Source organism: Octopus bimaculoides, chromosome 19 (genome assembly GCF_046866305.1).
Source record: "Octopus bimaculoides isolate indiv1 chromosome 19, ASM4686630v1, whole genome shotgun sequence".
In the NCBI taxonomy this organism is placed as follows: Eukaryota; Metazoa; Mollusca; class Cephalopoda; order Octopoda; family Octopodidae; genus Octopus; species Octopus bimaculoides.
In genome coordinates this window covers 47,844,238-47,861,636 of record NC_142946.1, presented here as the reverse complement: position 1 = coordinate 47,861,636, position 17,399 = coordinate 47,844,238, and the positions used below count along the sequence as shown (strand labels likewise).

At 36.4% G+C, this 17,399-nt stretch overlaps 1 protein-coding gene and 1 long non-coding RNA gene across 11 annotated transcripts in view; one reads left to right on the top strand and one right to left on the bottom strand.

The window, feature by feature from the left end:
* LOC149131859 (uncharacterized) overlaps window positions 1-4,133 on the bottom strand; it is a 16,540-nt gene extending 12,407 nt beyond the window's left edge. The window contains exon 1 of the long non-coding RNA XR_016237437.1: window positions 3,992-4,133. This is a non-coding gene — a long non-coding RNA (uncharacterized LOC149131859). The remainder of the gene's footprint in view (window positions 1-3,991) is intronic.
* Window positions 1-10,733, top strand: part of LOC128250110 (beta1,4-N-acetylgalactosaminyltransferase B-like) — a 63,915-nt gene extending 53,182 nt beyond the window's left edge. For all 10 annotated transcript variants that reach the window (XM_089337571.1, XM_089337570.1, XM_089337575.1 and 7 more), the window contains 4 exons: window positions 1,298-1,485; window positions 5,954-6,076; window positions 8,661-8,756; window positions 10,116-10,733. In XM_089337571.1, the coding sequence (XP_089193697.1) occupies window positions 1,298-1,485; window positions 5,954-6,076; window positions 8,661-8,756; window positions 10,116-10,650 (942 nt within the window). In that variant the 3' untranslated portion in view covers window positions 10,651-10,733. The remainder of the gene's footprint in view (window positions 1-1,297; window positions 1,486-5,953; window positions 6,077-8,660; window positions 8,757-10,115) is intronic.
* Window positions 10,734-17,399: the final 6,666 nt, after the last annotated feature.

The following is a 17,399-nucleotide window of genomic DNA, read 5'->3' as shown; positions in this document are numbered from 1 at the left end:
TTAATATCTAACATTTTGTCATATCCCATTTAGAATACTATATTACTATTTAATGACTTGCGGAAACGCTGTGTCAATGTATATGCACAAATGGGAACCTCACCCAATGCCTCTGAATATCTATCCCATCACATCTCATCACTCTCCCCGCAGCTTCCTATCCTTGCAAGCATCCCACTTTTTCTTGCTATTGGAAACCATTTCACTTGTCAGTCATTCTTCATCCATTAAATGTCATTCTCTTCACTCACACTTTACACTGATCCCCCCACCCCAACTGGACCACTAAATTATCTCCCTTCATCCTCTATGCCTGCCTCTCTATCCCTTCTTCAGCCGACTCCTGCAGCCTGCTCAATGTCGTATCACTTCTCTCGTGTCCTCCTCCGTTTGTAAACTGTATTATCATTACTATCATGATTACAATCCATTCTCCCCTGCTCTTTTCTACATCCCTCAACTCATGCATCATTGGTCAGCCATCACTCCCTGCATCCATCCCCAATCTTTACAGTTGCAAACTGCCATCAACACTACATGTTCCTCCATTCCCCACTCACATATATTCATCTTCTTCTTTGAGGAGCCACCTGGACTTGTAGCTCTCAAAAATCATTCTGACCCTCTCTTCTAAATCTGAGTAATTATGTAGCTGCTCTGCAAAAACCTGCTGTCTCCCAACTCCTTTCTTTCATACTTTAAGCATCATATCCCCTCGCATAAATTACTGGTCTTATCTTGGGTTTGTAGTTATGCAAACTGAATGGCAACCCTACTTATGCTGGTGTTATGGAAAAAAAAGCACCCAGTGCACCACTGTAAAGTGGTTGGCATTTAGGAGGGCATCCAGTCATAGAAACCATGCCAAAGCAGACACTGGAGTACAATTGAACTGTTCAACACATACTAGTGCAGAAAATGGACATTAATTGTTAATGATATATATATATTTATCATCATCATCATTGTTTAACATTCGTCTTCCTTGCATGCATGGATTGGACGCTTGACAGGAGCCAGCCAGGTAGAAGACTACCACAGGCTCCTGTGTCTGTTTTGGAAGGGGTTTTATGGCTGGATGCCCTTCCTAACACCAGTGCTTTTTATGTGGCACTAGTACAGGCAAGGTTAGTTTTGGCATGATTTTTACAGCTGGATGCTAACATGCTAACATTTCCTTTAACACTGAATCAATTATTCTTGATAAAAAATTTCCAAATAAATATGAACTGTATGCTATTTATTTTTTAATAATCTATATTACATGTATTTTTTTTCCATTTCAAATTTATTTCAGTGTGATTCATTTGCCTTCAATCGAGGGATGCTCATGAATGTCGGTTTTGCAGAATCGCTCAAACACTATAATTATAGCTGTTTTATTTTCCATGATATTGACTTAATTCCTGAAAATGATAAAAACATCTATGATTGTGAAGAAACTCCAAGACATATGTCTGTTGCTGTGGACAAAATGAATTATCAGTAAGTACCCCTATCATCATCACTTAACATTCTTTTTTCCATGCTGGCATGGGTTGGACGGTTTGCCAAGAACAGATGAACCAGAGGACCCTGCCAGATTCTATGTCTGTTTTGGCATGGTTTCTACAGCCTGATGCCCTTCCTAATGCCAACTCAGAAGCACATACTGGATGCTTTTTGTGTGGCTCCAGCACTGGTAATGCCATCAAGTATCCACAAGATAAGACACAAGATAAGACCCCACAACCAAGCAGGATACAGTCTGAAGGAATAAGGGACTATGATAGAGGGAGAGAAGCAGGTGTCTTGCTGAAGAGGTGAATGCATGATTTGTTCACCTGGAAAGTGAGAAAGAGAGAGAGAATATGAAGAAAGAGATGTGAGGTCCAGGTACAATGTGAATATGAAACAGAATATTATACAAGAGGGGTAAAAGGTGAATGTGTAGAAAAGTGCACTGAGTGAAAGTAGAGTGACAAATGATTAGAGATACGGAATGAGTTGAGTGTAAAGGATATCAGTTCAGTGTAGGGAGCAGTGAAGAAAATAGTGTAACTGTGAGGATTAATGGAAGAAAGTAAAACTTAATCAAATATCATTTCCTAGTAACAAGGCTGACGAACACCTAATTTCTGATAACATGTCTTCGTTTGACAGTATTTGTACAAATTAATCTGTTTGAAAACTCTCACTTGTTACTATGATACAGAACTTGCTGTTAATTTATATCCCAAACATCTGCTGGTATATAATAACTATTATATCAAAGAGTAAACTAAAAGCAAAAAGAAAAGCTAGAAAAAATAGAAGGTTATAGAGATAAGTTGAATGTTTTTACAACTTCTATGTATTCATCACCATCATCATCATCACCATTTAGCATTGGTTTTTGTTGGGTAAGATGGTTTGGCTGGGACTGATAACCTAGTGAGCTGCAACAGGCTTCAGTCTGGTTTCTCCGGCTGGATGCCCTTTCTAATGCCAACCACTCCACAGAGTGTGAGTGTACCAGCTGTCTTTTATGTGTCACTGGCATGAGAAGAGCTTATCTGTGGTTGGTAGAAACATGAAAATAAATTGAGCTTCCAACTTTGGTAGGCTTTTTAAAACCCTTATCAACCTTTTAGCACGAAAGCAGCCATATCTGGCCCAAATTTTCTATTTGTTTTATGCTCAAACAAGCCAGATCCGACCTCACATGCCTAAGTGCTAATAAATAAACAATCACATCATTAAAGTCTTGAAGCTACAAGATAATGTATGATCAATTCAAAATAATGTGAATTGATAAGAATTACATTTGACGGAGAAATGTGGATTACTAAAGTGTATTTTCTTTCAGACTGGTAAATTTTACATTGGAATGAAAAAAATATAACATTTCTGGATAGTCTCTGCAAGAGTATAAAAGGAATTCCATATGACCTGTTTGTGATAGAATATAATTCAAAAGGGATGTAGTTTGTTTGAAGCCAACAAAGTTTTTGTCCATTAATTTTTCTCAGTATCTGGAATGTATTGATGCGACGACCGAAAATACAGTTGGCATTATATCCCTATCTCCCGGGCTGGGTTTTGAACCCGTACTCTGGTCAGTTGGGGAGAATGGTATTTCCTTCGTCTTGTCGGCAACCACAGCTAGTTTTAGCGTAGCTGCCCCTTTCCGGTCAGCGAAAGTTCAAAAACGGCAGGATAGGAGTGTACCGACCGACCCATCTTGGCAGGGGGTAGGGTAGCACAATGAGCTATGGTATTTGGGATGAATAGGAGAACAAGAATTGGCGGCAAAAGCAGTTAGCAGAGAATTTGGCCAGTGGAGTTCTGGGAGCCAGCAAGGGCAGTCGAGCGGTAGCAGCTAGCCGAGGCAGTTGGGTTGTAGCAGCCAGCCGGAGCGGTTGGGAGACAGCAGTTTGCCCGTTGAGATGGGGCCAGTCGAGTGAGAAGAATAAGTCTGACGGATAAAGCTATGGTCAGCAGAAATGTATAGAGAGGGACAGAGAAATGAAGATGAAGGATTATAAGTCTGACGGATAAAGCTATGGTCAGCAGAAATGTATAGAGAGGGACAGAGAAATGAAGATGAAGGATTATAAGTCTGACGGATAAAGCTATGGTCAGCAGAAATGTATAGAGAGGGACAGAGAGAGACGGAATCGTAGTGGCAGACTACCTTGGTCAGTGGAAGTAGCAGACCTGAAGGAAATGAACTTCGTTGTTGGTAAATGTGCTTTTATATTATTTTAGAGAAAAAAGAACTCTGAGTTGTTAACTGCTTCTAAAAGAAAGGAAAAGAAAAGAAATACAAAAGAAAGAAGCAGAAGAACTTTGTTGTCAAATGAAACTTGAGACACGAACTTTGCGATGTAAAAATGATTGGAAAGCTTATAATTGTTTGGAAACTTTGTCAACGTTATTGAACTGTCATGCCATGTATTGGAATTGTTATTATGTAATGCTCTATTCTAATGTTTTAAATGTATTCTGTGATGTAAAAAGAAAAGGTTACCCAACGCATGGTCTTTGTGTTGTTTCTTCTTCCCTGTCCTATTTGCCTGTGTTGTTCTCCGTTACGTGCTCCAGCCGGGGCTTTATTATCGGCCAGGATTGTACCGACAGACGAATTTTGCTGGCTCACTGAGTGTTGAACGTTCGCGCGTGCGTGATTCCCCCCCCCCCCCCCCCTTCGGTGTTGAGGAGGTGCTTCGCGTGCGGGCGTTCGTAACAGTATTATACGTAGATAGGTTTTGAAAAGTTACTAGGGGATTAACCAGATTATCATGTCAAATTTAATGCTTATTTCTTCACATTGTTTGCAATCAATCATGTCTTATCTTGTAGCTTCAATGTGATTCTTTATATTTAGAATGACTTCATACAATAGGTGTGAGAGGCTAGAACTGACTTGTTTGAACATAAAACAGGTAGAATATTTAGACTGAAATTTAGCTGGTTTAAATGTTAAAGGCACAGACTTGGGAACAAAGGGTGCAGGTGGTGCAAGAGTACCCGTTAAAAGTTTTGTGTGGCAATAAAAATGCTTTGAATATCCTCTGGAAAAACTTCAATGCCAAAATGAACAAATGTAGAAACATTACTTTTCCATCATTGGATTTATCTGGCTTGATTGATGTACAAATACAATAATAGTTATTGTTATTACACTTGCATTTAAGGTGGTGAGCTGGCAGAATTATTAGCATGCTGGACAAAGAGCTTAATAGCATTCTGTCCAGTACATTCTGGGTTCCATTTCCATCAGTCAGCTTTTCTTTTCATCCTTTTGGGGGAAACAAAATATGTAGCAGTCTAGTAGTGGGGTCAATGTAATAGATAAGCTCCCACCCCTTAAAAGTTCAAGCCTTTTGCCTGAAGCAAAAGGATTATTATACTTGTGTTTGTTTTGATATTAAGATTGAAAACTTCAAGCTTGTTTGTAAAAACGTTTGAACCTGGGCTTATATCCCCTAAGCAAATTTAATTCCCACACCTATGGCTATAGGGCTAATGTTTGATAGCTTGATTACAGGTAAGTTCACTGCCATCAATTCATCCCAGGAGAGTTTGCTGTCATCAACTCACCAAGAAAGTTCGCTGTGAACCTAAGAGTTTGAAAATTAGGTTTTTTTTGTTCTTTTACTGTGAACTACCTTACTTCATCTGGCCAAATGGCCCTCTATGTTTGTTTACGTATGGTTTATTGTATGTCTCCACTGTCCTGTTTTTGTTACCAACTTTGACCCTCCGCAAAATACCAAATTTTATTTTGGTTTGCGAGAGCAGCTGTTTTTCAAAGCCTCATAATGTTGTGAATTGCACATACACACACATATCTCCTTCTCTTACACTCTCCTGTCTTAGAAAGAACTTTTTCTTCACCCATTCCCTTCCGGTCATTTCAAAATGTAACCACATGCGTATCATCGGTGATTTTCTTCCTCTGTCTTCCCTTCCTTTGGACTTTCCTCTATTTCTGAAGAAGATCTTTGCTCAAAATGTTAAATCTTCTTTCCTTCCTTTCCTGAGTGCCTGATAATACAATACTTGTACTACGTCACAGTAAAGATTGCTTTCCAACATAACATGGCAGTCCTAGTTTAGGATTAATGTTGCTGTAATTTAGCCCCAGGAGACATCGTCTCCAGCTGGTTATACGACATGATCTGTGTCCTTATATTTTCAAACAAGGGAATCTAGACCCCCACTCAGCTCAAAACAATATCTGCATATTGCAAATTCTGGGTTATACTGTTGCTGAATATCTCACTCTGTGAGATTTATAAATAGTAATTTTGTACCACGTCCTTGCATTACTGCTTTTTCTTCTTTGTTCTTCTTTGTTTGGATTCACTAATATATTTATACATGTATATAAAAAAAAAACATTTGTTTCCATGCACACTCACATTCATTTTGTTGAAGCTTAACACTTGTGGAATGCTTTTCAATTGTGCTGTATTCGTCATTATAGGTTACCATACAACACTTTGTTTGGTGGTGTTGTAGCAATGAAAAAGGAAGAATTTCAGAAAGTAAATGGTTTTTCCAATCGTTATTTTGGTTGGGGAGGAGAAGATGATGATCTATATAACAGGTAAGACATGCAATTTATAATTGGTGACAGGTGAACTTACCATTTATGTCAGCAATGAACATGTAGGAGCAGATACAGTTTAAATATTTAGATAAAGCTTGAACTGTCCTGACAACAGTTTCATGCACAGGTATGGCTGTGTGATGAGAAGATTGCTTCCCAACCACATGGTTCTGGGATCAGGCTTACTGGCATGACACCTTGAGCAAACATCTATTATAAGCCCAGGCTGACCGAAGCCTTGTGAGTGGATTTGGTAGATGGAAACTGAAAGAAACCTTTTGAGTGTGTGCATGTGTGTGTGTGTATGTGAGTGTGTGTGTGTGTGTGTGTGTGTGTGTGTGTGTGTGTTGACAACTGGTGTTGGTGTGTTTAGTTCTTGTAATTTAGCAGTTCAGCAAAATGGACTGATAGAATAAGTTCAGGCTAAAAAAAAAAAAGATAATAAGTACAAAGGTTGATTTATTTAGCCAAAAATTCTTTAAGGTGGTGCCCCAGCATGGCCACAGCCCAATGACTGAAACTAGTAGCAGATAAAGGATAAATAATTAAATAATTGAAACTTATTGATTGAAGGGTACAAAATTAATAAACTGTAACTCATCAGTAAGGCACCACTGTGTCCTTAACAGTGACACCTAATTCTCCTCAGGAGGTGACATAAGGAATAACAAGCAAGTGTTGAGTGGATGATAAGCAAAGGAGGTAGGGAAGAGTAGGTGACAACTGCAGAGATTCAAGAGTTGAGAGGTTGAGGAAATGATAAAGTGTGTGTAGTGGGGGACCAGTTATGATGAGGTGGGTGAAAAGTAGTGGAATAGTACTGTATACAGAAGGTGAGACAGAGAGAGAGAGATGATGAGTGGCTGTTCGAGAGATGATGGGTGGTGGTGTGTTTTGATGTATAAAGCTATGAATCACAGCATGTAAATATTGGATTAAAAAGTGGAACTCAAATGTTATTAAATTCTTATAATGTCAACCATATTTATCATCATCGTCATCATCATCATCATCATTTAATATTCCATTTAGTATACGGCAATGGGTTGAATGGTTTAACATGAAAAGACAAGGAAGTGGGCTATGCCAAGTTCTAATATTTGCTTTGACGTGGTTTCTACAGCTGGATGCCCTACCTAATGCCAATCACTTGACAGAATATATATATATATGATGATGATGATGATATATATATATATATATATATATATATATATATATATAGATATAGATATATATATATATATATATATATATATATATATATATATATATATATATATAGATATAGATATATATATATATATATATATATATAGATATAGATATATATATATATATATATATAGATATAGATATATATATATATATATATATATATATATATATATATATATATATATATATATATATATATATACATATATATATATATACATATATATATATATATATATATATACATATATATACATATATATACATATATATACATATATATACATATATATACATATATATATATATATATATATATATATATATATATATATATATATATATATATATGTATATATATATATATATACATACATATATATATATATATATACATACATATATATATATATATATACATACATATATATATATATATATATATATATATATATATATATATATATATATATTTACACTCTCTGAGTGGTTGGCGTTAGGAAGGGCATCCAGCTGTAGAAACTCTGCCAAATTAGATTGGAGCCTGGTGTAGCCATCCGGTTGCACCAGTCCTCAGTCAAATCGTCCAACCCATGCTAGCATGGAAAGCGGACGTTAAATGATGATGATGATGATGATGATATAAAGGTAGAATTCACAAAAAAGCAAAAGATGAAGACAGCTTTCCTCATCCATTCTCACCACATGACCATACCAGCACAGTCGTCTCTTTTGCACACCGCATCTGATGCTTCTTAGGTCCAACTTTTCTCTCAAGTTACTTACACTCTGTCGAGTATGCACACTGACATTACACATCCATCGGAGCATACTAGCTTCATTCCTTGCAAGCTTACGCATGCCCTCAGCAGTCACAGCCTATGTTTCACTGCCATGTAGCATGGCTGTTCATACACGTGTCATACAGTCTACCTTTTTACTCTGAGTGAGAGGTCCTTTGTCACCAGCAGAGATAAGAGCTCTCTGAATTTTGCCCAGGCTATTCTTATTCTAGCAGCTACACTTTCAGCATATCCTCCCCTGCTACTAACTTGGTCACCCAGATAGCGGAAGCTGTCAACTACATCTAGTTTCTCTCCCTGGAATGTGACGGAAGTTGTTCTCTGCACATTTTCAGTGTTTATTGCTCCTGAGCATCTGCCACAACCAAAAACTATCAAGGGGACAGAGTAGATTCTTGTAATAGAGCTGCATGATTACCCACCATTTTGTAGAAGGAAGAAAGACTGGTCAGTAGAAGCTGCAAAGAGATCATAATATAAAATTGCTTTTTCACTCAATATATTTCAGTTCATCAATTGCCAATATTAAAAATATTCAGTGACTGATTTCTATTTTTCAGAATTGCGCATCACAGCTATAATATTCATCGTCACTCACTACTGGTTGCACGCTATACTATGCTAAAACATATTCAAGGAGTGCCAAATAAAGACAGGTAAGTATAATTTGCAAAAAAATTGATAAGGGAATAGAGAGAAAAATGCTAATTAGTTAATCAAGATCATATGAATTAAAAGTAGTCAACACTATCCATATCACAGAGCGTCCCTCATCTATAGTTATGAAATCCAATAAGAATGGTTAAAAGATGGATATAAGCGTCTCTGGGGGTTTTATGGATTTCTGTATGTCACAGGGATTTCATGGCTAATAGATAACAGATGCTTCTATGAGTCTGAAAATATGACCAGCACTAACCCTTTAGCATTTAAACTGGCCATATCCAGCTAAAATATTCAACTTGTCTTTATGTTCGAATTGTCCAGATCTAGCCTCTCACACCAACCCTACAAAATCTTTTCTAAAAATTAATAGTTACCTCATCAAAATTTGAACACTACAAGATAATACATAATTAATTCAAAACAATGTGGACAAATAAGCAGCATTTCATTTGTCTTTATGTTCTGAGTTGAAATTGCACCGAGGTCAACTTTGGGGTCGATGAAATAAGTACCAGTTCTTGTGACTTTCTGTGTTTTAATCCAAACTGGAGATGAACACTTATGTTCCATGTAATAATACGCTTGGTAATTGTTGGGGTATTCCTTAACATGAAACCAATGGTAGCCATAATACACAAATAACGAATCTTTGTTTAACCATGTAGTGTTGACCACTCTTTGCCATTGTTCAATATTTATATATATTGAAAGGCAGCGACCTGGCAGAAATGTCAGTATGTCGAGCGAATTGCTTAGAAGTGCCAGTTGCATACTGGGGTTGATCTAATCGAGAGGGCTCCCTCGCCAAAAATTTCGGGCCTTGTGCTTTGAGTAGAAAAGTATATTTACATATATATATATATATATATATATATGTTAAAGACTTTCGAGTGAGATCGTTGCCAGTGCCCCTGGACTGGCTCTTGTGCGGGTGGCACATAAAATACACCATTTTGAGCGTGGCCGTTGCCAGTACCACCTGACTGGCGTTCGTGCTGCTGACACGTAAAAGCACCCACTGCACTCTCAGAGTGGTTGGCGTTAGGAAGGGCATCCAGCTGTAGAAACTCTGCCAAATCAGATTGGAGCCTGGTGTAGCCATCTGGTTTCACCAGTCCTCAGTCAAATCGTCCAACCCATGCTAGCATGAAAAGCGGACGTTAAACGACGATGATATATATATATATATATATATATATATATATATATATATACACATACATATACGTATGTATGTATATATAATGTGTGTAGGTGTGTGAATTATATTTATATTATACATGTATATCGTATGCATAATATCACTGAATTAAATGTTGCTTTATCAGGATATATTTATTTTGTTTCAGATTTAAGCTTTTAAGTATGAAAGATTTTCACGATAGCGGATTGAATAATTTGAAGTTTCATTTAAGTGAGAAGAAGTCAGAGAAGTTGTTTACCCATATAAAAGTTCATCTCGTAAATTTACAAGTGGAAACAAGAAAAAACCAGTCACCTGAATCATACGAGACACACATGTCAAACAAGACGGAAATATCAAACAAGATGGAAATATCAAACAAGACGGAAATACCAAACAAGACAGAAAGATCAAACAAGACGGAAATATCAAACAAGACGGAAATATCAAACAAGACGGAAATACCAAACAAGACGGAAATATCAAACAAGACGGAAATACCAAACAAGACGGAAATATCAAACAAGACAGAAATATCAAACAAGACGGAAATATCAAACAAGACGGAAATATCAAACAAGACGGAAATATCAAACAAGACGGAAATACCAAACAAGACGGAAATATCAAACAAGACGGAAATATCAAACAAGACGGAAATATCAAACAAGACGGAAAGACCAAACAAGATACACATATAACTCAAGCCTAAGTTTTGAACAGATAATTGACTTTATGACTTGTGTGTGTGTGCTTATATATACATACATGCATATATATATATATATATATATATATATGTATGTATGTATGTATGTATGTATGTATATATATATATATATATATATATATATATATATATATATATATATATATTTATATATGTATGTATGTGTATATATATATATATATATATATATATATATATATATGTATATGTATATGTATGTATTTATATGTATGTATGTATATGTATGTATGTATATATATATATATATGTATATATATATATATTCATAAATATATATATATATGTATATATGAATCTGACAAATCAGACTGGAGCCTGGTGTTGCCATCCGGTTTCACCAGTCCTCAGTCAAATCGTCCAACCCATGCTAGCATGGAAAGCGGACGTTAAACGATGATGATGATGATGATGATGAATATATATATATACATATATATATATATATTTAGTTTTATTTTAAATTTATTCTTACTTTTTTACATGAATATCTGTGTATGTCTTTTTATTGTATTGTATTGTTCTTAACCACCAACTTAACACTACACACTGAATCGTGGCAAGGTATGGAAGGTTTTCGGAGGACCAGAGAGATTATGTCTGGGTGGAGAATGATACGAGGTATAGTACTATACAGAATACCGAAAGGATCTTCACCCCTTACATCACACCTTTCTTCCTACTTCAACGCCGAGGTGGTATAATTTCCAGGGAGAGAAATAATTTTGCGGCTGAGGATAGCTTTACATTGTAAATTATACACATATTATATTATACACATATAAAGCTTGAAACACGTGTACCGCGGAATCCTTTGTAGTTTTGTTGTTATTTTTGGGATTTACAATTTATTCTTTTACCGCAACCACTAGCTGGAATATACAGGTGCTTACAATTGTCAAGTATTACCTCTAAATTTCAATTTACCTACGTGATTCACGTTGTCCATCTGACTGGTATTTACATGCCCACGTCAACTTTTAATACTTGACAAATGAACAATGATACAAAGGATTCACACCAATTTCTCTCCCAAGGACATACCACTACACACGGACGACACCTACATGACGGCCCTTATCCACAGGACCACGGATTTCCTGAGGTGAATTAGATGGGCCGCATATCACTTTGACAATAAAAATAAAAACAAACCAAGCACCAACCAGGAGGATATCATGAACAAGAAAATATTTAAAAGTAGAAGAAACCCACCACCGAACTCCGAACTAGAAAGCTTCGAAAAGGATATCCTCGAATTTATAGGAAAAATCAAACTAAAAAAAACACAGTACTGTTAGCAACAACCACCTGGACGAACTAAAACAGTTTTTAAAATCCATAAAAAATGAAGATAATTTAATCATACCAGCAGACAAAACAGGTAACTGGTATAAACTGGACTTTAATACATACAAATCGCTAATAGTTAAGGAACTCCATAAAAAATACAAGGTAACGTCATCAGATAACCTAATAGAAATCAACAACAAAATAAAGGAAGTCACGTCCAAGCTAAATTTACTAGAAAGGACGGAGCCACTCATCCCCCAGGAACCATGGATTACTATTAAGGACCATAAGACAGGATTCCCAGAGAAATTACAAGTGAGGCTTATATGCCCTACTAAATCAGACATAGGCAGACTAAGTAAAACTATCCTAGACGGAGTAATTCCACGAATTAAACCTCACATCCCACTCAACATATGGGTCAATACTGAGGACGTTTTGATTTGGTTCAACTCTATCCAATGTAAGAGAGACTTTTCGTTTATACAATTCTATATATCTAATTATTATGTTAGTATTTCACCTATCCTATTAAATAAGTCCCTAATTTATGCCCGCGACCTCTCCCTCATAGATAGAGAAAAAATAGACATTATACTCCTAGCTAGGAAAACTATAGTTGAATTCGAGGGTAAACTTTGGACCAGGTTGGACACCCCTGATAACTTCAATGTGGCTATGGGCTCGAGCGACTCAGCTCAGGTAACTGACTTAGTCGGAGCCTTTCTACTAAAGAGGCTATTCTCAGTGGTACCAGAACTCCAAGGGGGTCTATACAGAGACGATGCTCTTTTTATTTACCCTACCAATAACAAGAGCACCCTTGAAAGAGTTAGGAAAAAGATTAGACATTTTTTCAAATCCTTCAACTTAAAACTTGAATTTATGACTAACTATAAGATGGTTAATTTTCTGGATGCTACACTAGACTTAGATGAAGGACTCCACCACCCGTACAGGAAACCTGAAGAAACCACTAGTTACATTAACACACTTTCCAATCACCCCCACTCTATAATTAACACAACCGGCCAGGCTGTTTCGGACAGACTTACCAAACTATCCTCGAATGAAAACATTTTCAAGGAACATGCCCATCATTACAATCAAGCCCTCTATAACGCTGGGTACTCCCAGACGATATCATTTGATAATAAGTTTAATTATAATCCACCCAAAGCACAAACCAGGAACATAAACCCTCCATGTAATCGAATTAGAAAATATAGAATTAAACCCCTGGATGGTGCTATAGAAAATAAGTCGAGCATAAACAAAAGTACAGATACAACCAGTACGAATAATAATAGACATAGGATAAGAGAACATAATAAGAATAGTCATACAGATAGTAGTTCACACAAAGAAAGCCCTAGCGATAGGAATAATAATAATAAAAGGAATAATAATAATAAAAATAGAAGAATTTCCAAACAAAGTAAAAATAAATTACGCAACTACATATGGTATAACATACCATACAATGTAGCCGTCACAGGTAAATTATGTAAGAGGATATTCTCAATTATATCAAAGAACTTTCCACCCACTCACAAATATAGCAGTATCTTTTCAAATAAAACTATTAGAATCTCATATTCAACCCTCCCTAATATGAAATGTATTATATCTAAACATAACAAAACCAAAATAAAAAAAGCTAGATTAAGAATGATTAATGATTATCAACATAACACCGATATTCCCAAAACCCCCACTGACAGTATAAGATGTAAGGTATCTTCGAACAACCCAAATAGAAGTAGCAGCTATAATTATAACAACAATGTAAACGTTAAACCTAACCACCCGGGTACTAGCATAGATAATAATACTACAAACGGTTACCCCATAAATGTAGACATAAGACGACCTTACAAGTGTAAAATCGGGTGCAATTGTGTAACACCTACAACATGCCCGTTACGCGGAAACTGCTTAGCTAAAAACGTAATATACTCCTGCGAAATTATCACAGAAACTAACACCCTCACATACCTGGGATGCTCTTCATCCTGGAAATCTGGGTTTTATAACCACGGATCTTCGTTTAGACTCAGACATAAGGCTAACAACACCTCATTATCTCGCAGAATTTGGGAGCTTAAGGATGACAAGATTAATTTTAACCTTAGATGGTTTATTGTTGGATCGGCCCCTACGTATAAAGATAATAGAACTGGTTGCCAGTTATGCTCCCTTGAACTTTTGAAAATTATTAAATTTCCTGATAAAAATAAACTTATTAATAAGAGGTCAGATTTCAAACCCTCCTGTATCCACAAATTGATGAAAACCTTTAGATATTATAACCCTTAAATCCTCTCTTTTAGTTATGTGCACTTCTACACCTCATATATATTTAACTATTCCTACCTACCACAACCCAGACACCTAAATAACATAGCCCGTACTCTACCCCTAACCTTACTATATACATCAGTATTTTGGTTTACCCTCGAAGAACTAGGTTATGACCACTTAATTTAAACAAATTTTTAATTTCTAGTTTACACATATTTTTAATTTTTAGTTTACACAAATTTTCAATTAACCGGATCCATAATCCCAAACCTATGGATATAGTTCTAGCTTCAGTCACTGACTCGAAACCATCCAAGGACACTGCAATACGAAGTTATAACACGAAATAACACTGTGTGTATGTGGGTATATATATGTGTGTATACTGCTTATAAGTTGTGTTTTTTACTTTTACTTTTATTTTTATTTTTATATTTTTTTATTTCTATTTTTACGTTATTTTCATATTTTTATATATATATATTTTTTTATATATATACTTCACTTTATACTTTTACATTTATTTTATACCCTTTTGCTTCCGGTTTCGTTATGTTTTAATTTTTTAATTTTTTAATTGTTAATTTCTTTGTATTTCTTATGTTTTATCGGTTATACTTTGACCCGTTTATCATTATCCTTTATATTTTATTATATTTAAATATCTTCATATTTAAGTTTTTCATTTTTTACGTTTTATCTCTTATTTTTATTTTTATCAGTTTTATTATTCTTTAATATTTTTTAGTTCTTATTTTATTGTTTATTTCTTAGTCATTACATTATTAATGTGGGTGCTAATATTTCCTTTCACTAGTATACTATATTACTCTGTATTTTGAATTTTGCTTTTTGAATTTTAACTCCAAACCTAACCCCTCCCCCTTATAACGTATTTCGCTTTTCTTGTTGACATGTTTATTGATGAATTCTTTAAGGTCTTCTATGTTTAATTACCCGTTCCACTTCCTTCACCCTTCTTCATCTAGATAAGGATATGTAGATAGGTTAGTACACTTTTGTAATTCGCTTAGGTTGACCACTGACCACTCACCACAAGAATATCATGTTTCATGTTTCATGTTCCAAGTCTATTCTGGCATGACACTTCTTATTTACGACCCACCACTGATATAGACAGACACAGCTCATACATATCTTTCCCTTACGACCTTTAAGATCTCTGTATCTATTCTATTTATCACTTTATCTTCTTCTTCTACATTTAGATTGTTCCTCACCACCCTTCACCAACCTATCTAAATAGCTTAGATGTAGCTTACTTGACTATCCAGACTTTCTCTTATTACTTCCTAGATTACCCGCCCCACCGATATGACTCCCTTTATTTTTTATTTTTTTATTTTATTTTATTTTATTTTAAGTTTTATTTTTATTTTAAGAAGTTTATTCTTACTTTTTACATGAATATCTGTGTATGTCTTTTTATTGTATTGTATTGTTCTTAACCACCAACTTAACACTACACACTGAATCGTGGCAAGGTATGGAAGGTTTTCGGAGGACCAGAGAGATTATGTCTGGGTGGAGAATGATACGAGGTATAGTACTATACAGAATACCGAAAGGATCTTCACCTCTTACATCACACCTTTCTTCCTACTTCAACGCCGAGGTGGTATAATTTCCTGGGAGAGAAATAATTTTGCGGCTGAGGATAGCTTTACATTGTAGATTATATACATATTATATTATGTTATATTATATTATATTATATTATACACATGTAGAGCTTGAAACACGTGTACCGCGGAATCCTTTGTAGTTTTGTTGTTATTTTTTGGATTTACAATTTATATATATATATATATATACATACATATACATACATACATATAAATACATACATCATCATCGTTTAACGTCCGTTTTCCATGCTAGCATGGGTTGGACGATTTGACTGAGGACTGGTGAAACCGGATGGCAACACCAGGCTCCAATCTAATTTGGCAGAGTTTCTACAGCTGGATGCCCTTCCTAATGCCAACCACTCAGAGAGTGTAGTGGGTGCTTTTACGTGTCACCCGCACGAAAACGGCCACGCTCGAAATGGTGTCTTTTATGTGCCACCCGCACAAGCCAGTCCAGGGGCACTGGCAACGATCTCGCTCGAAAATCCTACGGGAGCCAGTCAGGCGGTACTGGCAACGGCCACGCTCAAAATGGTGCATCTCATGTGCCACCCGCACAAGAGCCAGTCCAGGGGCACTGGCAAAGATCTTACTTGGCTTGCCGGGTCTTCTCACGCACAGCACATTTCCAAAGGTCTCGGTCAGTAGTCATCGCCTCGATGAGGCCCAATGTACGAAGGTCTTGCCTCACCACCTCAGCCCAGGTCTTCCTGGGCCTACCTCTTCCACGGGTTCCCTCAACTGTTAGGGTGTGGCACTTTTTCACGCAGCTATCCTCGTCCATTCTCACCACATGCCCATACCAGCGCAATCGTCTCTCTTGCACACCACAACTGATGCTTCTAATGTTCAGCTTTTCTCTCAAGATACTTACACTCTGACGGGTATTCACATTGACATTACACATCCAACGGAGCATACTGGCTTCATTCCTTGCGAGCTTACGTATGTCCTCAGCAGTTACAGCCCATGTTTCACTGCCATGTAGCATGGCTGTTCGTACGCATGCGTCATACAGTCTGCCTTTTACTCTGAGTGAGAGTCCCTTTGTCGCCAGCAGGGGTAAGAGCTTTCTAAACTTTGCCCAGGCTATTCTTATTCTAGCAGCTACACTTTCAGCGCACCCACCCCCACTACTAACTTGGTCGCCCAGATAGCGGAAGCTATCGACTACCTCTAGTTTTTCATCCTGGAATGAGATAGAAGTTGTCTCCTGTTTGTTTACAGTCTTTATTGCACCTGAACATCTGCCACAAACAAAAACTAACTTGCTAGTTAACCTGCCTTTGATGTTGCTGCACCTCTTATGTGTCCATAGCTTGCACCGGGTACATCTTATAGAGTTACTACCTACTCCTTTTCTACATACTGAGCAGGGCCATCTACCTGAAGGGGTTTGTGTTTTATCTACCTTCCTACTTATTAGGATTTTGGTTTTAGCTAGGTTGACTCT